The following is a 24571-nucleotide window of genomic DNA, read 5'->3' as shown; positions in this document are numbered from 1 at the left end:
CCTGAAACCAGCATTTGTCCAGCTGAAATAAGGAACATCAGCTAAGATGCGAAGAAAGGATTTTATTGCAAGCACAGTGAGCAGTGATCAGGTTCCATCTCACATGACTGTGACTAAGGACATGTACAAACCACCCACCCTTCTGTTTTTAGCAGTCCTTATTTTCAGGTGTACATCATTTCTGCCATGTGAGACATTTTCTTTGGAATATACAAGTAGTATTCCATGTATCCTGAAAGATCTTCGATAGTCACATCATCCACAAAGGCTCTGGCTTGCTCAGAGCAAGAGCGTGGGGAACTTGATGGAGTTCTCGATGGCAAAGACTGGGAGTGATCCTCAGCAACTGTTCTTCTATCAGAAGCCAACGTGAAAGTGTTCTGCAAGCCAGAGAATTTATACACCTCCATATCTTGCCATCGTTTACACTGACAGGCTTTATCTATGCAGGCACATGGCTTATTCTTGTTCAGCTTGGACACAGATCGGAAGTCAGAGAGCTCTGCAGTCTTTAGGCTTGCTTCGGATACTAAAGAAATGGCAGTGGGAGCATTTTCTTGTGTGTTCACTGATGTGGACTGTGCAACAGAGGCTCCAGAAGAACCAACGCCATCTCTTTTCTGGCCAACATCTGAGGCAATACTGCATCGTTCATGTGCACGAGCTTCCTTTGGGACTAATATTCCAAACGCACTGCCTTCAGCTGGAGCATCGATCTGGCCCTTGTGCACCAGTTGGTTGCATGTGGGTTGTGATTTCGTGCTGCAGTGGATAAATTTTGGAGGATGAAGAATTGGAGACTTGGAACGCCTGCGACGCTGAGTTCTCACAGCTCCTCTTGAAGGTTTCTTCACAGATCTAACAGGGAAAGATAAAAAAAGGGAGTGAAGTTTCACCAAACAACTCACTGTTGGACTAAGGATAACATCCAGCAAAAGATCTAGTGTTGCATGCAAGAGCTTTAAGCTCAGACTATTTGCTCAGGGTATTCCACTATCTTGGAATCTGACATCGTTCTGGTCGAGCACCTGTAAAATGTATAAAAGGAACAGCTGAGAAATGAACCCTGAAGTGTGTGCTTCTAGGGTAAAAAAAAAAAATGGGTAAGGCATGTAAGATAACATCAGAGATAAGGATGGAGTACAAGAAGATAGCACAAATCTATGAATCAAGGCAAGTGACCAGCTTTGTTTCAGTCAAAGATACGTGAAGTTCTGCAAACACAACCAAGAATTATTTAATTTAGTATCTACAGCACAGTGACATCAGCGACAGGGTTGAACAGCTCATAACAGAGATGCATTCATGGCTGTCTGACTGAAAAACAGGAGCCCATAGTTACATTAAGAAACATCTACAATGTTCAACTGAACAGCAACTCCTTGGTGTAATTGTAAACAAGAACACTTGTCATACGACAAGGGAAAAAAAGTACTGCAGAGTATTTTAAACAATCTCTTGAGTGAAATCAATGTGAACCTCTTACTTAGAGGCCCAGGTACTGGAAGAACTGGCTATTTAAAATTCATTCTCAACATAATCACATTTGAAGTAGCCTGACAATCCCAGACTTCTCTTACCCATGCCAGGTTTCCTTAGAAGTACAAGCATTCTTAGGTTTGGTTTCATCTGCTGCTGTTCTAACTAGCGCTGCTCTTGGACTCGTCCCTTCACCAATAGAAAGAGAAGCAGTAGAGCTGTGAAGAATGAACAATTAATAGCAAAGATTAGCCAGCATTATGAGTAGGGAAACGCATGTGACTCTTCTTCCCCAGAGAATATTACCCAAATCACTTCTGACATGCCTCAAAAAAGCTGCCCACAAAGGCACCGCAGATCTGCAGGCAATGTTATGCGGTTCTGTGCCAGACAATTGTATAACAAACTTGCACCACAGTTGATGCCATACAGCAATGAAACCGCACATCCAAACTGCACACCTCAGCGTGGAAACACGCAGAACAGCTAAACCTCACTTTACCAGGAGAGGGGAAAAAACATGACTGAAGAGATGTGCCTCTTTTTCCAGAGACAAATACACCATTCTTTCCTAAAAATAAATGTTCTTTGGACATAAATAGATGTTGTTTATCTGAAGAACACTTACGCCTTTGTCTAGGACAATGTAAGCTGAAACTCTTTAATACTACTGCAAGTTCACCCGCTTGAGCAACAGAACTATGACAAATATCCAACTTTTATTCAAGTCAGCACAGAAAATTTATTCCATTCTCCAGTGCTACAAAGCCACCCCAAGCTGAGGCTTCTGACCATCTGTGACAACACCACAAACAATTCTGTCAAGCTGTGACTCCACATATTGACCTGGAATTGATAAGGATCGATTCATCTTACATTAAGTTGTTTTTAAAGCAGGACTGGCTTCCCAAGTAATGGAAACAAGTCTCCACATGCCACTGAAGGACAGCATTAACTGGTATTTAGAAGACTAACCTATTCTTCAAGCACCTGCTGTTTCCCATTTTAAAACTACGAACACGGTAGTAAATTGAAGGTCAAGAGTGAAAACCCCCAGTATTAAAGTATGTCTGATCTGGCTTCCGGACTAGAGATGCTGAAGTAATGAAAGGCACTTGGGGTGGTGACAGATTTCTAATGAGCTTAATTACTTAAATGAAAGATCATATTAGAAGCCTCTCTACTTGCTATCTAGCTTCTAAGGGAACTCCAACCACCAGCTTGATATTTACATTCTGCCTTACAGCAGCACTTCAGTCAGCAGTGTAACTGCTTTACAGCCTGCAGCTTACTGAAATTCAGTACTACAAATGTAGCGATATCCATTCATCAGCAGCAAAAGAATAATATAGAAACCATCTGTTTATTCTTAATAAAAATGTCTTTTGCTAACAGAAGACACATGCAGCTTGTCTTCTGCCTGGGACAGTAAGGGTTAAGTACCACACACTGGATCTCTTATGAAGCAAGATAAAAACAGCATTCTTTTCCATTTAGCATTTTAGCTATAAACAGAAAGTCTCAAAGTGACATCGGTGAAAAGAGCTTGTGTGGGAATCATGCATTGCATCTAATGCTCTCCTTCACTGACACGGAAGGAGTATTTCTCTATTTGGGAAAAGGAGTTCATCTCCAGACAGCCTGTGCTGCAGTGATCACACATTGACTTCCAGACTCACAGACACAACCTCTGACAGTCAGAATCCTGCCAAACTTCATCTCAAGCAAGCTGTCAGCCGCTGCTTATCATTAGGTTTGCTTCAAGCCTGCTGGGAGCTAACGATGATTTAACACATCACAATTCCTACAGTTAGTTCAACCTAACTAGAATGAAGGCTCTCAGTGCCCGACCTCTTGAGATTGCCTCACTCTTCCAGATCTAACAGTAAGGGTGTTCCCCTCTTAGTCCATTTCTAAGTTTAACTCTATACCTCCCCATGCTGTTACTTACCCAGCTGCATCAACTCTCAGCTTTTTGAATGCTGTCTGCAGGCTTTCCTCCTCTCCGTCTTTAGCTTCTGTTTTCATCATTAAGATGGTCAGAAGCTGTCAGTTACCATATACAGCTAAGAACAGAAAAGAAACAAGAAAACGAGAATGAAAGCCACGTTAAAAACATTAGTTGCCCAGCAGCACCGTGATAAATGAAAATAAACTCAAAATAGCAAACGGAGTGCACACAGCTGAGGTCATTCTAGTAGGATGTTTGCCAAAGTCGATTCAGAGCAAGCTGGAATGGAACAAACAGTCTCTTCTTGTACACCTGCATTGGTGAAATAGCGATTTAAAGTAAAATCTTGGGTTAACAGCATCCTGCACATCTATTCAAGTTCAGACAGACTCTTCCATTTGTCTTAGAGATGCTACCAGGATACCTCCCGAAACAGTGAGAAGGAACAACCTCATTAGAAACAGGCAGCTTTCTACAGCTGCTATTCCTAGCACTGAGGCCTGATATTATATATACGTAGAGAAATGCATAAAAAACCCACAAAAATAAACAGAGTTCTCTAAAGACAAGACTGTTAAGCTAAGGATTTTATTGTTATCACTTCTAGAACTCAGCTATTTGGTTAAATTCTCCTCCTCCTCCGTTACAAGTAGATGAAGCAGTGCATTGACTCATGTTAGACCCACAGCTTTCGGATGTGCTCTGTGACCTGCTGCCACCACAGAGGACTAACGGAACAACAACAGGCTGCTTTTAAAGCACATCAGCTTTTCATTTAAGCTGTTTAGATTTGCACAACCGACGCTTCATTTTAATTACATTCACGCTCTCCCAGAACATTCTTAGAGTGCAGCTGGTTTTGATTAATACACCCTGAACTGCTGGAAGAAGAAACAGGAAAGCAGGACTCAGAAGCGATCGCTCTGCATGCTGCACTCAGTCTTTATAGGATCTTACATACTAAAAAAAACCAAACAAACCAACAGAGCCCCCCACTGACAAACCCAGCCAACTCCGCCAACACATTTTCTGGTTCTCCCTGCCTTTCTTTTCAGTTCCCAAGACGTAGATGCCCAATTTTCAGTTAAGTAAATCAGAGGCAGTCAACTCACAATAGAAACAGGTTGAAGTAGTGAAAGGATCTGAACTGCCAACCCCAACTTCGCTTAAGCCATCCAAAAACCTTTCATCACCATCCCGGCAGCAAAGACTAATGCTTCATTTCATGATTGAAACAAGAAAAGCAACACGTTTAACACCTTTTCATCAATGTAGCCTCCATTGCTACACATGACATTCTTTACACACAGGTGTTTTGCTGCCCTGGTCTCTGCAAAGCTGCCTCCTAACAGGACACGGGTCCCAGTGATTGACCTGAGTACTTCAGCAAATACGGGCAGTTTGGTGGCTGCCACACTGCATGGGTTTGTGCGGGTTGTGAGCAGATCACAGTCTCAGGCCCCTTGCTTCGTTTCTTTAGGTTAAATTTACAAGTGGAAATCGTACTTGACTGACTTTGTCTATGAAGAAATAACTGGCTCCGCAGACGAGAAGAAAGCAGTAGATACTGTAACTCTTGACTTCAGCACAGCTTTTAAGCACCACCTCCCGTTAAGACCCTGGCAGAGAAACTGATGAGGCACGGGCTGGATGAGCCAAGGAGTTAGAGGTGAACAGCTGCGCAGGGTCAGGCTGGAGGCCTGTAACAAGTAACTTACACCAGGAGTTAAAAGTGGGTCCAGTCCCGCTTAACATCATTATTATGGATCCAAAAGATGGTGTATACCCTCAGTTTGCTGATGTTATGGGTAGGAGGGGTAGATACACACAAGGGTTGTGCTGCCATCCAGGGAGACCCTGACAGGCTGGAATAAAATGGGCTGACAGCAACCTCACTGCAGCCCAGCTGTGGGAGCTGCAAAGTCCTGCCCTGGGGAGCACCTCCAGGCACCCAGCTGTAAAGCAGCTTGGTAGAAAAGGCCCTGGGAATCATGGTGGGTATCAAAGGAAAAACCAGCCCACAATGTGCCCCTTCTGGGAAGAAGCCTCACGATATGCTGGGCTACATTTAGAGCACAGGCAGCAGATAGAGGGAGGTGATTCTTCCCCTCTGCTCAGCACAGACCAGCTCACACTGAGCCCTATTCTGGGCTTACCAGCACAAGAGAGACACAGAAGGTGCAAACAACACAGTCAGGTTCTGATCAAGGTAAGGAAAGAGGAGTAATCAGCACTTCGATGGTTCAGTTGTTTAAGCAGACAGAAGCTGGCAACCTGTGCTCCTGCACCGTCTCATTCCAGTTGGAGGCAGCTCCCCATGTTGCCGTTCCAGCTGCTCGCTCTGCTCACATTCCAGCTGGACAGGCCTTACTGCAGGCAGCCATTATGACACATGCAGAAGGATGACGTACCACAACAACACTGAGGCACACACTGTCCTGTGAGTCACACAGCAAATAAACACGGCAGAAAGAGGCAGGGACAGAGCCTGACTGTGTGTGTGCGTTACTCAGACACTCACTGGGGTAAGGGCACAAACACAGGGAAAGCACACGGTTCCCAATTCCCAAAGCTTCTTCCTTGGCCTCAAGAGCAAAATCGACAAAGCTAGAAATTCATCTGTAACCCTGAACTGCTGGAAAAAGAAACAGGAAAGCAGGACTCAGAAGCGATCGCTCTGCATGCTGCACTCAGTCTTTATAGGATCTTACATACTAAAAAAACCCAAACAAACCAACAGAGCCCCCCACTGACAAACCCAGCCAACTCAGCCAACACATGTTCTGCTTCTCCCTGCCTTTCTTTTCAGTTCACAAGACGTAGATGCCCAGTTCTGAGTTCAGTAAATCAGAGGCAGTCAACTCACGACAGAAACAGGTTGAAGTAACAACACTAACAACCGGTCAGACCGTGTCCTTCAGCACCAACCCGGCAGCAAGGACAGATGTCACACAGCGGTACCGCAGGTTTCCCAGCCCGCTGTACGGTTCGCATTACGGACCGTGCCCCGCACACACAGCGGTGCCGCCAACCGGCCCCGAGCGCACACGGCTGCAGTGAATCCCGCAGCGCAGCGCAGCGCCATGCCGGGGCCTCAGCGGCAGCCGCGACCCCACAGCACAGCACGGCACGGCAGGGCCCGGCCCGGCACCAGGCCGCGCCTCGAGGCACAGCGCCGTCCCGACCGACCCCGCGCGCGCCGACCCGACCCGACCCGAGCCGAGCCGAGCCGAGCCGAGCCCGCAGCGCCTGGCAACAGCGACACGGACGCGGACGGACCCAACGAACGCTCCCGTGTCTCGGTGTCTCCGCGCTCTCCGGGCTCCTCTCGCCGCCTCAACGCGCTCCCGCTCGTCTCTCTCCGCCCGGATGCAGGCCCTCGGCCGGAAGCGGGCCCTGCCCGGCCCCACGCATGCGCACTCCTCCAGCCATCGGCTGCCTGCGGCTCCTCCCACCGCCTCGGCCGGCCCGGCCCGCGGGGCTGCGCGGGGCTGCGAGCAGCGCAATGAGCGGAGCGATGAGCCGAGCCGTGTGCCGTGCTACGAGCCGTGCGGGGACGGCACCGAGCGCACGGGAAGCCCCGCACCCCGTGTGCGATCGCCACGAACCGCCGTCCCCGCTCGGAGCGCTGCAGCCGGGAACAAGCGGCACCGCGCTGACCGGCCGCCCGTACAACCCGACGAGCGCAGCGCGCGGACGCCGTTCAAGAGGCGGCGGCTGGACGCGCCGTGGTGAGTGTCGCGGGCCGGGGCTGTCGGGACGAGCTGCGTCCCGTTGTTGGGAGCCGCCGCTCAATAGCGCACACTGTGCTTTGCTTCTGCACCTGGGGAAGGCACGGCAGGAGAGCGATGGCTGCCAAGGGTACTGACGGGGACACGAGGCTTTTATTGCTCGGTCCAGACGGGAAACCAACAGAAATCAGTCTCTGATCTCTCACCGCTGGGTGCTCAACCGCATCCACTTCCCCACTGATCACCCCGCAGCTCGCTCCTACGAGTTCCTCACGTTGCATTTCCCAGCTGCTGACAGGCACAAGGAACAGCAGGGTGAGCTGACGTTCCTCTCGTGTCCTTTTGTTGCCCACAGGTGGCAGCAGGATGATGACCAGGAGATACAAAACCTGTGCATCGCCTTCAAGAGGCTGCGCCTGGGTGCGACAAGGTGAGTGGCACGGAGCAGCACATGGCTGTCAGTGCTGCACTCGGCAGACAGAGCGCTCTGACACGTCTGTCAGCTCCCATTTCTCACCCGTCGCCTGAAGCCACGGCTCTGAATCTGGATGCTGACGCCGTGTGCTGAGACACCGCTGTAATGCAGCCCTCTATCCTTTACCAGGAGGATCGCGGTTCAGCCTCGTGGCTTCTGGAAAGATATGACGGCGCTTAAGAGGACAGCCATAGATTATCATAAGGCGAAGCGTTATCACTAATTTAAATAGTTCATTTGTGTTGTATTTTTAATGTTTTGTGTTTCATCAAATGTTTTCTTACATGTTACAGTTTAGTTTTCTAATAAAAATTGTATATTGTTTCATAAAAGCACAGAGTGGTTTCATTTTGTTCCGGAAGGGACCTCTAAGATCATGTCTTTCCAACCCCCTGCTGCAGGTAGTGACACCTCCCTCTAGACCAGGCTGCTCACAGCCCCATCCAGCCCAGCCTTGAAGGCTTCCAGGGAGGGGGCATCCACAGCCTCACAGGACAACCTGTCCCAGTGCTTCAGCAGCCTCACAGTAAAGAATTTCTTCCTGATAGCCAGTCTAAACCTATGCTCTTCCAGTTCAAAGCCATTTCCCCACCTCCTCTCACTACCTGCCGTTATAACAGCATCCACCCTGTAGACCCCCTTCAGTACAGGAATGCTGCTATAAGGCCTCATCAAAGCCTTCACCAAGCTGAAGAGGCCCTGCTCCCCTCACCCTGTCCTATAAGGATGTCTCACCTGCCCTACAGGGAGGTGCTCCAGCCCTATGACCATCTTCATGGCTCTCCTCTGGACCTGCTCCAGCAGTTCCCTCTCCTTGTGTCTGCTGCATCACTCAGCTTGGTATCAACTGCAAATCTGATGAGGGTGTGCAGGATCCCACTGTCCGTGTTGCCTATAAAGATGTTAAATGGCACCGGTCCCATCACCAGTCCCAGATGGGCGCTAGATGGAGCTTTGCGGACACGGATCCACGGGAGGAGACTGTTGCTGCTTCAATGTTATTACTCGTATTTCCTAACGTCGAGGTGCCCCTTTCCAGCTAAAAGAGGTTGAGTGGAGGAAGCAAAGCAAAAAGTAGGATCGCTACCCTGGATTTAAGGAGAGCCAACTTTGATCTCCTTCGGGACCTACTTGGTGCTATCACATGGGCCAGGGTGCTAGAAGGCAAGGGGGCCTGTGAGAGCTGGTTAGCATTTAAATGGCTCTTATTCCAAGCTCAGGATCGGTGCGTCCCTGTGACTAAAAAATCGGGAAAAGGAGCAAGGAGACCTGCGTGGATGAATAAGGAGCTCATGTGCAAGCTCCGTGGAAAGAAGAAAGTACATGATATGTGGAAAAAGGGTCTGACCACTTGGGAACAATACAAGAATGTAGTCAGGGACTGCAGAGATGCGACCAGGAAGGCCAAAGCCCACTTGGAGTTGAATCTAGCTAAGGAGATAAAGAATAATAAAAAAGTCTTTTTTAAATATGTTGACAGCAAAAGGAAGGCTAGGGAGAATGTGGGCCCCATACTAAGTGAGGGGGGCGCTCTGGTAACGGGGGATGCTGAGAAGGCGGAAATACTGAACGCCGCCTTCTCTTCAGTCTTTAGTGAAAGGGCTCTCCCTCAGGAATCCCGGACCTGGGAGGTTGATGAGAGAGTCCGGGGAATGGGAGATTTCCCTTTAGTCGGGGAGGAGATGGTCTGTGAGTGCCTAGGAAACATTAAGGTCCATAAATCCATGGGACCTGATGGGGTGCATCCACGGGTGCTGAGAGCTGGCGGAGGTCGTTGCTGAGCCACTCTCTGTAATCTATCAGAGGTCTTGGAGAACTGGGGAGGTGCCTGAAGACTGGAGGACGGCCAGTGTCACTCCAGTCCTCAAAAAGGGCAAGAAGGAAGACCCGGAAAATTATAGGCTGGTCGTCCTCACCACTGCTGCAGGGAAGGTGATGGAACAGCTTGTGCTGGATGCCATCTCCAGACAACTGGGTGATAAGGAGGTTATCAAGAGTACACAGCATGGGTTCACCAAGGGGAGGTTGTGCTCGACCAACCTGGTGGCCTTTTATGAAGATGTCACTAGCTGGGTGGACGGGGGGAGAGCGGTAGATGTAGTCTACCTTGATTTCAGTAAGGCTTTTGATACTGTCCCCCATGACGTCCTTATAACAAAGCTCAGGAAGTATGGGATAGATGAGTGGACGGTGAAGTGGGTTGAGAATTGGCTGACTGGCAGAGTGCAGAGGGTTGTCGTTGGCGGTGCGGTGTCTGGCTGGAGGCCTGTAACTAGCGGCGTCCCCCAGGGGTCTGTGCTGGGTCCGGTCTTGTTCAACATCTTCATCAACGACCCTGACGAGGGGATAGTGACCACCCTCAGCAAGTTTGCTGATGACACAAAGTTGGGAGGATTGGCTGACACGCCTGAAGGCTGTGCTGCCATTCAGAGGGACCTGGACAGGGTGGAGAGCTGGGCAGTAAGAAACCGGATGAGGTTTAACAAAAGCAAGTGTAGAGTCTTGCACCTGGGTAGAAATAATTGCATGCACCAGTACAGACTGGGGGAAGAGCTGCTGGAGAGGAGCTCTGCTGAGAGGGACCTGGGCATCTGTCTCGCTCCAATTTAGGAGTGAGGCAAAGGTTCTTTTGATGTTATGCCTGGCGTGAGCTTAAGAAGAAGAGCATTCAAATGTTGATCCAACCAGTTTATTATAAATGATAGACAATTGAGGGGATGGGGAAGGGAGAGTGACGAATATCAAAATTAGGATGATGGGGACGGGAAAGTAGGCGATAGAAAAGGTAGAAAAGAGCAAGAATTACGTTAAAGCGGGGAATAGTCACCTCCTGGATGCAGCAGCATCCCGTAGTACGTTGTTACGTTGGTAGGGGAGAGCAGCAGCAGAGTAGCAGGCCGCAAGCAGCAGATCGGTGCAGCGCAGAGAAGGCGGTCAGAGAACCGTGGTCTCAAGAAGCGGAGTCTCGGGCAGCGAGGTCTCACGGAGCAGAGTCTCAAGCAGCAATCCCAGCAGAGACAGTAGGCAGCAGTAGGACGACGGTGGAGGAATCTGAGGTCAGTTACCTAAAAGGTTCTTCAGCATGCAGGCATCTTCTTCAGCATGCAGGCGTTCACGTAGAGAGGCATTTGGTGTCAGAAAACCCAAATTCAGGGTTTGTACGCGCCCTTTTTATCCTACATCTTCCCAGCCTTCGGGACATTTCTGGAAGGCTCGGGTCAGAGTCATGTGAATTCCTCGGAGATGGCCATCTTCCTTGAGATAGGCCCACACAAAAAGACCACTTTAGGGCCATTAATCTGCATCTTATCTCTCTTTTGTAGCTCCCAGACTTGTCCATCTCTTGAACAAAGGAATTTCTCGAACCTTGGTACCTGGGTGTCTCAGACAAAGAGAATCCTGGAACCTTGGCCAGGACTTGCCTGAACTTGTCCATTTCAGCAAACTTTGAGACAGTAAAGTAAAAAGCATGGCCTCTTACAGCATCCTGGTGGACGACAGACTGACCATGAGCCAGCAGTGTGCCCTTGTAGCCAAAAAAGCCAATGGCATACTGCGGTGTTTAAAAAGAGCGTGTCCAGCAGGTCAAAGGAGGTGATCCTCCCCCTCTACTCTGCCCTGGTGAGGCCTCATCTGGAATATTGTGTCCAGTTCTGGGCTCCCCAGTACTAAAAAGACAGGGATCTCTTGGAAAGAGTCCAGCAGAGAGCCACAAAGATGGTGAAGGGCCTGGAGAATCTCCCCTATGAGGAGAGGCTTAGGGACCTCAGTCTGTTTAGCCTTGAAAAAAGAAGGCTGAGAGGGGACTTGATACAGGTTTATAAATACCTGAGGTGTGGGAGCCATAGTGGTGAGTCTGGTCTCTTTCCAGATTCTCCTCTATCCTGTACTGAAGAGGATCACACCTATGGAGATGCTACAGTGGAATACATCACCGGATACCTGGAACACTATTTCTGTCTTCCTAAGGAAATGTCTGCTATGGCTGAAATGATGTATTCTTGACTGGAAGCCATAGATTACCACTTAATCACTTAGTTTAGTTCCAAGTTTATACACTACAGCACAAAACACAAAACCCAGTCAGACACATCAGGGACTCAAAGCAGTTCCAGTGTTTGTTTGTGCTGCAAACACAGCAAACACGGCCCGGAGGACAGATAGAAATCTCACTCTGAGGCCAGTGACGGCAGAAGAGCCTGAACTGAACCCCTGCAAGCTGAAGGGCTTTTGGGGAAGTCATGAGAGAACTGCCTCACTGTGCCCCCATCACTGCATGCTAACTCACACACAGGCCAAACCTCAGTTTTCCATTCCTTATCCATGCTTAACAGACCACTGTACGAAACTGACTCATGGGATTCTCCTCTATCGTGCACTGAAGAGGATCACACCTATGGAGATGCTACAGTGGAATACATCACCGGATACCTGGAACACTATTACTGTCTTCCTAAGGAAATGTCTGCTATGGCTGAAATGATGCATTCTTGACTGGAAGCCATAGATTACCACTTAATCACTTAGTTTAGTTATCATATATAGTTTCTTCTGATCACCCCGCAGCTCGCTCCTACGAGTTCCTCACGTTGCATTTCCCAGCTGCTGACAGGCACAAGTAACAGCAGGGTGAGCTGACGTTCCTCTCGTGTCCTTTTGTTGCCCACAGGTGGCAGCAGGATGACGAGGAGATACAGAAACTCTGCATCGCCTTCAAGAGGCTGCGCCTGGATGCGACACGGTGAGTGGCACGGAGCAGCACATGGCTGTCAGTGCTGCACTCGGCACAGAGCGCTCTGACACGTCTGTCAGCTCCCATTTCTCACCCGTCGCCTGAAGCCACGGCTCTGAATCGGGATGCTGACGCCGTGTGCTGAGACACCGCTGTAATGCAGCCCTCTATCCTTTACCAGGAGGATTGCGGTTCAGCCTGCTGGCTTCAGGAAAGATCTGACGGCGCATAAGAGAACAGCTAGAAATGGAGCCCAGCAGCCGTCAGTGCGCAAACGTTCCAGGTCTCTTGCCCTGTATCCTTCCAAGTTTATACACTACAGCACAAAACACAAAACCCAGTCAGACACATCAGGGACTCAAAGCAGTTCCAGTGTTTGTGCTGCAGACACTGCAAACGCGGCCCAGAGGACAGATAGAAATCTCACTCTGAGGCCAGTGATGGCAGAAGAGCCTGAACTGAACTCCTGCAAGCTGAAGGGCCTTTGGGGAAGTCACAGGAGAACTGCCTCACTGTGCCCCCATCACTGCACGCTAACTCACACACAGGCCAAACCTGAGTTTTCCATTCCTTATCCATGCTTAACAGACCACTGTACGAAACTGACTCATGGGATTCTCCCCTATCCTTCACTGAAGAGGATCACACGTACGGAGACATTACAGTAGAAGACATCACTGCATACATGGAACACTATTTCTGTCTTCCTAAGAAAATGTCTGCTATGGCTGAAATGATGTATTCATGACTGGAAGCCATAGAGAACCGCTTTATCACTTAGTTTAGTTATCATATATAGTTTCTTATATAATATATGTACTATATAGTTTTGTAAAGTCATAGTATGCAGCGTTGTCACATAATCACTTAGTTTTGTTATCTATTATATATAGTTTCATATATAGTTTATATTCTATATAGTTTAGTAAAATCATAGTATAGTTTAGAATTTCTTACTGATAGCTGGTCTAAACTTACACTCTTCCAGCTCAAAGCCGTTTCCCGTCCATTTCCTACGGGCCCCTACGACAAGTTCTACCCAGCTTTCCTATAGTTTGTGCCCTGGGAAGCACAAAGCCATCCCAACATGAGGCCCTGATGAGGGTGCACAGGATTTCACTGTCCGTGTTGCCTATAAAGATGTTAAATGGCACCGGTCCCATCATCAGTCCCAGACGGGCGCTAGATGGAGCTCTGCGGACACGGATCCATGGGAGGAGACTGTTGCTGCTTCAATGTTATTACTCGCATTTCCTAAAGTAGAGGTGCCCCTTTCCAGCTAAAGGAGCCCAAAAACCACTGCCTGGTGCTGAGGCCAGCTCTGCCCCAATCACCGATCTGCTCAGCAGCAGTGAGAGCCACCAGCACGGTTTTGCAGCCCTGGAGCATCACCCTTTCCCCATGGGCATCCACACGGCCAGTGAACACATTTTTTTCCATGCTGTGCAGCCAGAGATGTAGCAGCTGCTGTGCAGGTGTGTGCAAACCTCTGCTGGAACACCGCAGTGCTCAGATGGCAAAGCTGCAGGCAGCGTGACTCCCCAGGTGCATACACGTGTCGCCTGTCTCCTACAAAGGAAGACAAAAACAGCATTCTTTTCCATTTAGCATTTTTAGCTATAAACAGAAAGTCTTGAAGCGACATCAGTGAAAAGAGCTTGTGTGGGAATCATGCATTGCATCTAATGCTCTCCTTCACTGACACGGAAGGAGTATTTCTCTATTTGGGAAAAGGAGTTCATCTCCAGACAGCCTGTGCTGCAGTGATCACACATTGACTTCCAGACTCACAGACACAACCTGTGACAGTCAGAATCCTGCCAAACTTCAACTCAAGCAAGCTGTCAGCCGCTGCTTATCATTAGGTTTGCTTCAAGCCTGCTGGGAGCTAACGATGATTTAACACATCACAATTCCTACAGTTAGTTCAACCTAACTAGAATGAAGGCTCTCAGTGCCCGACCTCTTGAGATTGCCTCACTCTTCCAGATCTAACAGTAAGGGTGTTCCCCTCTTAGTCCATTTGTAAGTTTAACTCTATACCTCCCCATGCTGTTACTTACCCAGTTGCATCAACTCTCAGCTTTTTGAATGCTGTCTGCAGGCTTTCCTCCTCTCCGTCTTTAGCTTCTGTTTTCATCGTTAAGATGGTCAGAAGCTGTCAGTTACCATATACAGCTAAGAACAGAAAAGACACAAGAAAACGAGAATGAACGCCACGTTAAAAACATGAGTTGCCCAGCAGCACCGTGATAAATGAAAATAAACTCAAAATAGCAAACGGAGTGCACACAGCTGAGGTCATTCTAGTAGGATGTTTGCCAAAGTCGATTCAGAGCAAGCTGGAATGGAACAAACAGTCTCTTCTTGTACACCTGCATTGGTGAAATAGTGATTTAAAGTAAAATCTGGGGTTAACAGCATCCTGCACATCTATTCATGTTCAGACAGACTCTTCCATTTGTCTTAGAGATGCTACCAGGATACCTCCCGAAACAGTGAGAAGGAACAACCTCATTAGAAACAGGCAGCTTTCTACAGCTGCTATTCCCAGCACTGAGGCCTGATATTACATATACGTAGAGTAATGCATAAAAAAACCACAAAAATAAACAGAGTTCTCTAAAGACAAGACTGTTAAGCTAAGGATATTATTGTTATCATTTCTAGAACTCAGCTATTTGGTTAAGTTCTCCTCCTCCTCCGTAACAAGTAGATGAAGCAGTGCATTGACTCATGTTAGACCCACAGCTTTTGGATGTGCTCTGTGACCTGCTGCAGTTACTGCCACCACGGAGGACTAAAGGAACAACAACAGGCTGCTTTTAAAGCACATCAGCTTTTCATTTAAGCTGTTTAGATTTGCACAACCTACGCTTCATTTTAATTACATTCACGCTCTCCCAGAACATTCTTAGAGTGCAGCTGGTTTTGATTAATACACCCTGAACTGCTGGAAGAAGAAACAGGAAAGCAGGACTCAGAAGCGATCGCTCTGCATGCTGCACTCAGTCTTTATAGGATCTGACATATTAAAAAAACCCAAACAAACCAACAGAGCCCCCCACTGACAAATCCAGCCAACTCAGCCAACACATGTTCTGCTTCTCCCTGCCTTTCTTTTCAGTTCACAAGACGCAGATGCCCAGTTCTGAGTTCAGTAAATCAGAGGCAGTCAACTCACGACAGAAACAGGTTGAAGTAACAACACTAACAACCGGTCAGACCGTGTCCTTCAGCACCAACCCGGCAGCAAGGACAGATGTCCCACAGCGGTACCGCAGGTTTCCCAGCCCGCTGTACGGTTCGCATTACGGACCGTGCCCCGCACACACAGCGGTGCCGCCAACCGGCCCCGAGCGCACACGGCTGCAGTGAATCCCGCAGCGCAGCGCAGCGCCATGCCGGGGCCTCAGCGGCAGCCGCGACCCCACAGCACAGCACGGCACGGCAGGGCCCGGCCCGGCACCAGGCCGCGCCTCGAGGCACAGCGCCGTCCCGACCGACCCCGCGCGCGCCGACCCGACCCGACCCGAGCCGAGCCGAGCCGAGCCGAGCCCGCAGCGCCTGGCAACAGCGACACGGACGCGGACGGACCCAACGAACGCTCCCGTGTCTCGGTGTCTCCGCGCTCTCCGGGCTCCTCTCGCCGCCTCAACGCGCTCCCGCTCGTCTCTCTCCGCCCGGATGCAGGCCCTCGGCCGGAAGCGGGCCCTGCCCGGCCCCACGCATGCGCACTCCTCCAGCCATCGGCTGCCTGCGGCTCCTCCCACCGCCTCGGCCGGCCCGGCCCGCGGGGCTGCGCGGGGCTGCGAGCAGCGCAATGAGCGGAGCGATGAGCCGAGCCGTGTGCCGTGCTACGAGCCGTGCGGGGACGGCACCGAGCGCACGGGAAGCCCCGCACCCCGTGTGCGATCGCCACGAACCGCCGTCCCCGCTCGGAGCGCTGCAGCCGGGAACAAGCGGCACCGCGCTGACCGGCCGCCCGTACAACCCGACGAGCGCAGCGCGCGGACGCCGTTCAAGAGGCGGCGGCTGGACGCGCCGTGGTGAGTGTCGCGGGCCGGGGCTGTCGGGACGAGCTGCGTCCCGTTGTTGGGAGCCGCCGCTCAATAGCGCACACTGTGCTTTGCTTCTGCACCTGGGGAAGGCACGGCAGGAGAGCGATGGCTGCCAAGGGCACTGACGGGGACACGAGGCTTTTATTGCTCGGTCCAGACGGGAAACCAACAGAAATCAGTCTCTGATCTCTCACCGCTGGGTGCTCAACCGCATCCACTTCCCCACTGATCACCCCGCAGCTCGCTCCTACGAGTTCCTCACGTTGCATTTCCCAGCTGCTGACAGGCACAAGGAACAGCACGGTGAGCTGACGTTCGTCTCGTGTCCTTTTGTTGCCCACAGGTGGCAGCAGGATGATGACCAGGAGATACAAAACCTGTGCATCGCCTTCAAGAGGCTGCGCCTGGGTGCGACAAGGTGAGTGGCACGGAGCAGCACATGGCTGTCAGTGCTGCACTCGGCACAGAGCGCTCTGACACGTCTGTCAGCTCCCATTTCTCACCCGTCGCCTGAAGCCACGGCTCTGAATCGGGATGCTGACGCCGTGTGCTGAGACACCGCTGTAATGCAGCCCTCTATCCTTTACCAGGAGGATCGCGGTTCAGCCTGCTGGCTTCAGGAAAGATCTCACGGCACATAAGAGAACAGCCATAGATTATCATAAGGCGAAGCGTTATCACTAATTTAAATAGTTCATTTGTGTTGTATTTTTACTGTTTTGTGTTTCATCAAATGTTTTCTTACATGTTACAGTTTAGTTTTCTAATAAAAATTGTATATTGTTTCATAAAAGCACAGAGTGGTTTCATTTTGTTTTGGAAGGGACCTCTACGATCATGTCTTTCCAACCCCCTGCTGCAGGTAGGGACACCTCCCTCTAGACCAGGCTGCTCACAGCCCCATCCAGCCCAGCCTTGAAGGCTTCCAGGGAGGGGGCATCCACAGCCTCACAGGACAACCTGTCCCAGTGCTTCAGCAGCCTCACAGTAAGGAATTTCTTCCTGATAGCCAGTCTAAACCTATGCTCTTCCAGTTCAAAGCCATTTCCCCTCCTCCTCTCACTACCTGCCGTTATAACAGCATCCACCCTGTAGACCCCCTTCAGTACAGGAATGCTGCTATAAGGCCTCATCAAAGCCTTCACCAAGCTGAAGAGGCCCTGCTCCCCTCACCCTGTCCTATAAGGATGTCTCACCTGCCCTACGAGGAGGTGCTCCAGCCCTATGACCATCTTCATGGCTCTCCTCTGGACCTGCTCCAGCAGTTCCCTCTCCTTGTGTCTGCTGCATCACTCAGCTTGGTATCAACTGCAAATCTGATGAGGGTGCGCAGGATCCCACTGTCCGTGTTGCCTGTAAAGATGTTAAATGGCACCGGTCCCATCACCAGTTCCAGATGGGCGCTAGATGGAGCTCTGCGGACACGGATCCACGGGAGGAGACTGTTGCTGCTTCAATGTTATTACTCGTATTTCTTAACGTAGAGATGCCCCTTTCCAGCTAAAGGAGGTTGAGTGGAGGAAGCAAAGCAAAAAGTAGGATCGCTACCCTGGACTTTAGGAGTGCCAACTTTGATCTCCTTTGGGACCTACTTGGGACTATCACGTGGGCCAGGGTGCTAGAAGGCCTGTGAGAGCTGGTTAGCGTTTAAACGGCTCTTCTTCCAAGCTCAGGATCGGTGCGTCCCTGTGACTAAGGAATCGGGAAAAGGAGCAAGGAGACCTGCGTGGATGAATAAGGAGCTCATGTGCAAGCTCCGCGGAAAGAAGAAAGTACATGATATGTGGAAAAAGGGTCTGACCACTTGGGAACAATACAAGAATGTAGTCAGGGACTGCAGAGATGCGACCAGGAAGGCCAAAGCCCACTTGGAGTTGAATCTAGCTAAGGAGATAAAGAATAATAAAAAAGGCTTTTTTAAATACGTTAACAGCAAAAGGAAGGCTAGGGAGAATGTGGGCCCCATACTAAGTGAGGGGGGCGCTCTGGTAACGGGGGATGCTGAGAAGGCGGAAATACTGAACGCCGCCTTCTCTTCAGTCTTTAGTGAAAGGGCTCTCCCTCAGGAATCCCGGACCTGGGAGGTTGATGAGAGAGTCCGGGGAATGGGAGATTTCCCTTTAGTCGGGGAGGAGATGGTCTGTGAGTGCCTAGGAAACATTAAGGTCCATAAATCCATGGGACCTGATGGGGTGCATCCACGGGTGCTGAGAGCTGGCGGAGGTCGTTGCTGAGCCACTCTCTGTAATCTATCAGAGGTCTTGGAGAACTGGGGAGGTGCCTGAAGACTGGAGGATGGCCAATGTCACTCCAGTCCTCAAAAAGGGCAAGAAGGAAGACCCGGAAAATTATAGGCCGGTCATCCTCACCTCTGCTGCAGGGAAGGTGATGGAACAGCTTGTGCTGGATGCCATCTCCAGACAACTGGGTGATAAGGAGGTTATCAAGAGTACACAGCATGGGTTCACCAAGGGGAGGTTGTGCTCGACCAACCTGGTGGCCTTTTATGAAGATGTCACTAGCTGGGTGGACGGGGGGAGAGCGGTAGATGTAGTCTACCTTGATTTCAGTAAGGCTTTTGATACTGTCCCCCATGACGTCCTTATAACAATGCTCAGGAAGTATGGGATAGATGAGTGGACAGTGAAGTGGGTTGAGAATTGGCTGACTGGCAGAGTGCAGAGGGTTGTTGTTGGCGGTGCGGTGTCTGGCTGGAAGCCTGTAACTAGCAGCGTCCCCCAGGGGTCTGTGCTGGGTCCGGTCTTGTTCAACATCTTCATCAATGACCCTGACGAGGGGATAGTGACCACCCTCAGCAAGTTTGCTGATGACACAAAGTTGGGAGGATTGGCTGACACGCCTGAAGGCTGTGCTGCCATTCAGAGAGACCTGGACAGGCTGGAGAGCTGGGCAGTAAGAAACCGGATGAGGTTTAACAAAAGCAAGTGTAGAATCTTGCACCTGGGTAGAAATAATTGCATGCACCAGTACAGGCTGAGGGAAGAGCTGCTGGAGAGGAGCTCTGCTGAGAGGGACCTGGGCGTCTGTCTCGCTCCAATTTAGGAGTGAGGCAAAGGTTCTTTTGATGTTATGCCTGGCGTGAGATTAAGAAGAAGAGCATTCAAATGTTGATCCAACCAGTTTATTATAAATGATAGACAATTGAGGGGATGGGGAAGGGAGAGCGACAAATATCAAAATTAGGATGATGGGGACGGGAAAGTAGGCGATAGAAAAGGTAGAAAAGAGCAAGAATTACGTTAAAGCGGGGAATAGTCACCTCCTGGATGCAGCAGCATCCCGTAGTACGTTGTTACGTTGGTAGGGGAGAGCAGCAGCAGAGCAGCAGGCCGCAAGCAGCAGATCGGTGCAGCGCAGAGAAGGCGGTCAGAGAACCGTGGTCTCAAGAAGCGGAGTCTCGGGCAGCGAGGTCTCACGGAGCAGAGTCTCAAGCAGCAATCCCAGCAGAGACAGTAGGCAGCAGTAGGACGACGGTGGAGGAATCTGAGGTCAGTTACCTAAAAGGTTCTTCAGCATGCAGGCATCTTCTTCAGCATGCAGGCGTTCACGTAGAGAGGCATTTGGTGTCAGAAAACCCAAATTCAGGGTTTGTACGCGCCCTTTTTATCCTACATCTTCCCAGCCTTCGTGACATTTCTGGAAGGCTCGGGTCAGAGTCATGTGAATTCCTCGGAGATGGCCATCTTCCTTGAGATAGGCCCACACAAAAAGACCACTTTAGGGCCATTAATATGCATCTTATCTCTCTTTTGTAGCTCCCAGACTTGTCCATCTCTTGAACAAAGGAATTTCTCGAACCTTGGTACCCGGGTGTCTCAGACAAAGAGAATCCTGGAACCTTGGCCAGGACTTGCCTGAACTTGTCCATTTCAGCAAACTTTGAGACAGTAAAGTAAAAAGCATGGCCTCTTACAGCATCCTGGTGGACGACAGACTGACCATGAGCCAGCAGTGTGCCCTTGTAGCCAAAAAAGCCAATGGCATACTGCGGTGTTTAAAAAGAGCGTGTCCAGCAGGTCAAAGGAGGTGATCCTCCCCCTCTACTCTGCCCTGGTGAGGCCTCATCTGGAATATTGTGTCCAGTTCTGGGCTCCCCAGTACTAAAAAGACAGGGATCTCTTGGAAAGAGTCCAGCAGAGAGCCACAAAGATGGTGAAGGGCCTGGAGAATCTCCCCTATGAGGAGAGGCTTAGGGACCTCAGTCTGTTTAGCCTTGAAAAAAGAAGGCTGAGAGGGGACTTGATACAGGTTTATAAATACCTGAGGTGTGGGAGCCATAGTGGTGAGTCTGGTCTCTTTCCAGATTCTCCTCTATCCTGTACTGAAGAGGATCACACCTATGGAGATGCTACAGTGGAATACATCACCGGATACCTGGAACACTATTTCTGTCTTCCTAAGGAAATGTCTGCTATGGCTGAAATGATGTATTCTTGACTGGAAGCCATAGATTACCACTTAATCACTTAGTTTAGTTCCAAGTTTATACACTACAGCACAAAACACAAAACCCAGTCAGACACATCAGGGACTCAAAGCAGTTCCAGTGTTTGTTTGTGCTGCAAACACAGCAAACACGGCCCGGAGGACAGATAGAAATCTCACTCTGAGGCCAGTGACGGCAGAAGAGCCTGAACTGAACCCCTGCAAGCTGAAGGGCTTTTGGGGAAGTCATGAGAGAACTGCCTCACTGTGCCCCCATCACTGCATGCTAACTCACACACAGGCCAAACCTCAGTTTTCCATTCCTTATCCATGCTTAACAGACCCATGTACGAAACAGACTCATGGGATTCTCCTCTATCGTGCACTGAAGAGGATCACACCTATGGAGATGCTACAGTGGAATACATCACCGGATACCTGGAACACTATTACTGTCTTCCTAAGGAAATGTCTGCTATGGCTGAAATGATGCATTCTTGACTGGAAGCCATAGATTACCACTTAATCACTTAGTTTAGTTATCATATATAGTTTCTTCTGATCACCCCGCAGCTCGCTCCTACGAGTTCCTCACGTTGCATTTCCCAGCTGCTGACAGGCACAAGTAACAGCAGGGTGAGCTGACGTTCCTCTCGTGTCCTTTTGTTGCCCACAGGTGGCAGCAGGATGACGAGGAGATACAGAAACTCTGCATCGCCTTCAAGAGGCTGCGCCTGGATGCGACACGGTGAGTGGCACGGAGCAGCACATGGCTGTCAGTGCTGCACTCGGCACAGAGCGCTCTGACACGTCTGTCAGCTCCCATTTCTCACCCGTCGCCTGAAGCCACGGCTCTGAATCGGGATGCTGACGCCGTGTGCTGAGACACCGCTGTAATGCAGCCCTCTATCCTTTACCAGGAGGATTGCGGTTCAGCCTGCTGGCTTCAGGAAAGATCTGACGGCGCATAAGAGAACAGCTAGAAATGGAGCCCAGCAGCCGTCAGTGCGCAAACGTTCCAGGTCTCTTGCCCTGTATCCTTCCAAGTTTATACACTACAGCACAAAACACAAAACCCAGTCAGACACATCAGGGACTCAAAGCAGTTCCAGTGTTTGTGCTGCAGACACTGCAAACGCGGCCCAGAGGACAGATAGAAATCTCACTCTGAGGCCAGTGATGGCAGAAGAGCCTGAACTGAACTCCTGCAAGCTGAAGGGCCTTTGGGGAAGTCACAGGAGAACTGCCTCACTGTGCCCCCATCACTGCACGCTAACTCACACACAGGCCAAACCTGAGTTTTCCATTCCTTATCCATGCTTAACAGACCACTGTACGAAACTGACTCATGGGATTCTCCCCTATCCTTCACTGAAGAGGATCACACGTACGGAGACATTACAGTAGAAGACATCACTGCATACATGGAACACTATTTCTGTCTTCCTAAGAAAATGTCTGCTATGGCTGAAATGATGTATTCATGACTGGAAGCCATAGAGAACCGCTTTATCACTTAGTTTAGTTATCATATATAGTTTCTTATATAATATATGTACTATATAGTTTTGTAAAGTCATAGTATGCAGCGTTGTCACATAATCACTTAGTTTTGTTATCTATTATATATAGTTTCATATATAGTTTATATTCTATATAGTTTAGTAAAATCATAGTATAGTTTAGAATTTCTTACTGATAGCTGGTCTAAACTTACACTCTTCCAGCTCAAAGCCGTTTCCCGTCCATTTCCTACGGGCCCCTACGACAAGTTCTACCCAGCTTTCCTATAGTTTGTGCCCTGGGAAGCACAAAGCCATCCCAACATGAGGCCCTGATGAGGGTGCACAGGATTTCACTGTCCGTGTTGCCTATAAAGATGTTAAATGGCACCGGTCCCATCACCAGTCCCAGATGGGCGCTAGATGGAGCTCTGCGGACACGGATCCACGGGAGGAGACTGTTGCTGCTTCAATGTTATTACTCGTATTTCCTAACGTAGAGGTGCCCCTTTCCAGCTAAAGGAGCCCAAAAACCACTGCCTGGTGCTGAGGCCAGCTCTGCCCCACTCACCGATCTGCTCAGCAGCAGTGAGTGCCACCAGCACGGTTTTGCAGCCCTGGAGCATCACCATTTCCCCATGGGCATCCACAAAGCCAGTGAACACATTTTTTTCCATGCTGTGCAGCCAGAGACGTAGCAGCTGCTGTGCAGGTGTGTGCAAACCTCCGCTGGAACACCGCAGTGCTCAGACGGCAGAGCTGCAGGCAGCATGGCTCCCCAGGTGCATACACGTGTCACCTGTCTCCTACAAAGGAAGACAAAAACAGCATTCTTTTCCATTCAACATTTTAGCTATAAACAGAAAGTCTTGAAGCGACATCAGTGAAAAGAGCTTGTGTGGGAATCATGCATTGCATCTAATGCTCTCCTTCACTGACACGGAAGGAGTATTTCTCTATTTGGGAAAAGGAGTTCATCTCCAGACAGCCTGTGCTGCAGTGATCACACATTGACTTCCAGACTCACAGACACAACCTGTGACAGTCAGAATCCTGCCAAACTTCAACTCAAGCAAGCTGTCAGCCGCTGCTTATCATTAGGTTTGCTTCAAGCCTGCTGGGAGCTAAGAATGATTTAACACATCACAATTCCTACAGTTAGTTCAACCTAACTAGAATGAAGGCTCTCAGTGCCCGACCTCTTGAGATTGCCTCACTCTTCCAGATCTAACAGTAAGGTTGTTCCCCTCTTAGTCCATTTGTAAGTTTAACTCTATACCTCCCCATGCTGTTACTTACCCAGCTGCATCAACTCTCAGCTTATTGAATGCTGTCTGCAGGCTTTCCTCCTCTCCGTCTTTAGCTTCTGTTTTCATCATTAAGACGGTCAGAAGCTGTCAGTTACCATATACAGCTAAGAACAGAAAAGAAACAAGAAAACGAGAATGAACGCCACGTTAAAAACATGAGTTGCCCAGCAGCACCGTGATAAATGAAAATAAACTCAAAATAGCAAACGGAGTGCACACAGCTGAGGTCATTCTAGTAGGATGTTTGCCAAAGTCGATTCAGAGCAAGCTGGAATGGAACAAACAGTCTCTTCTTGTACACCTGCATTGGTGAAATAGTGATTTAAAGTAAAATCTGGGGTTAACAGCATCCTGCACATCTATTCATGTTCAGACAGACTCTTCCATTTGTCTTAGAGATGCTACCAGGATACCTCCCGAAACAGTGATAAGGAACAACCTCATTAGAAACAGGCAGCTTTCTACAGCTGCTATTCCCAGCACTGAGGCCTGATATTACATATACGTAGAGTAATGCATAAAAAAACCACAAAAATAAACAGAGTTCTCTAAAGACAAGACTGTTAAGCTAAGGATATTATTGTTATCATTTCTAGAACTCAGCTATTTGGTTAAGTTCTCCTCCTCCTCCGTAACAAGTAGATGAAGCAGTGCATTGACTCATGTTAGACCCACAGCTTTTGGATGTGCTCTGTGACCTGCTGCAGTTACTGCCACCACGGAGGACTAAAGGAACAACAACAGGCTGCTTTTAAAGCACATCAGCTTTTCATTTAAGCTGTTTAGATTTGCACAACCTACGCTTCATTTTAATTACATTCACGCTCTCCCAGAACATTCTTAGAGTGCAGCTGGTTTTGATTAATACACCCTGAACTGCTGGA

General features: G+C 49.5%; 3 protein-coding genes across 10 annotated transcripts; 2 read left to right on the top strand and 1 right to left on the bottom strand.

The window, feature by feature from the left end:
- Positions 1-42: 42 nt before the first annotated feature.
- On the bottom strand, positions 43-16082 carry LOC107322976 (oxidative stress-responsive serine-rich protein 1). Of its 8 annotated transcripts, XM_085520315.1 has the most exons (6): positions 15966-16082; positions 14432-14546; positions 13703-13937; positions 3431-3545; positions 1581-1697; positions 43-858 (listed from the first exon to the last, which is right to left on the bottom strand). In XM_085520315.1, exons 4-6 carry the CDS (start codon positions 3508-3510, stop codon positions 165-167), a joined length of 891 nt encoding a protein of 296 aa, XP_085376441.1. In that variant the 5' UTR covers positions 3511-3545; positions 13703-13937; positions 14432-14546; positions 15966-16082; the 3' UTR covers positions 43-164. The 8 variants fall into 8 exon arrangements, with proteins under 8 accessions (XP_085376441.1, XP_085376444.1, XP_085376445.1 ...); XM_085520318.1 differs by lacking the exons at positions 13703-13937; positions 14432-14546; positions 15966-16082 and adding an exon at positions 6297-6838; XM_085520319.1 differs by lacking the exons at positions 13703-13937; positions 14432-14546; positions 15966-16082 and adding an exon at positions 6328-6838.
- On the top strand, positions 6254-13469 carry LOC146757839 (uncharacterized). Its single transcript, XM_085519417.1, has 4 exons — positions 6254-6451; positions 6500-7161; positions 12306-12377; positions 12550-13469. The coding sequence occupies exons 1-4, from the start codon at positions 6254-6256 to the stop codon at positions 13034-13036; spliced, it is 1419 nt and encodes a 472-aa protein (XP_085375543.1). The 3' UTR covers positions 13037-13469.
- On the top strand, positions 15510-23171 carry LOC146757838 (uncharacterized). Its single transcript, XM_085519416.1, has 4 exons — positions 15510-15707; positions 15756-16417; positions 21552-21623; positions 21796-23171. Exons 1-4 carry the CDS (start codon positions 15510-15512, stop codon positions 22280-22282), a joined length of 1419 nt encoding a protein of 472 aa, XP_085375542.1. The 3' UTR covers positions 22283-23171.
- The last annotated feature ends 1400 nt before the right edge of the window (positions 23172-24571 follow it).

The sequence above is a fragment of the Coturnix japonica genome, chromosome 19 (genome assembly GCF_054131305.1).
Source record: "Coturnix japonica strain WE chromosome 19, WE-NBRP24, whole genome shotgun sequence".
In the NCBI taxonomy this organism is placed as follows: Eukaryota; Metazoa; Chordata; class Aves; order Galliformes; family Phasianidae; genus Coturnix; species Coturnix japonica.
The sequence above is the reverse complement of the archived record's forward strand: the minus strand, read 5'-3'. Positions and strand labels throughout refer to the sequence as shown.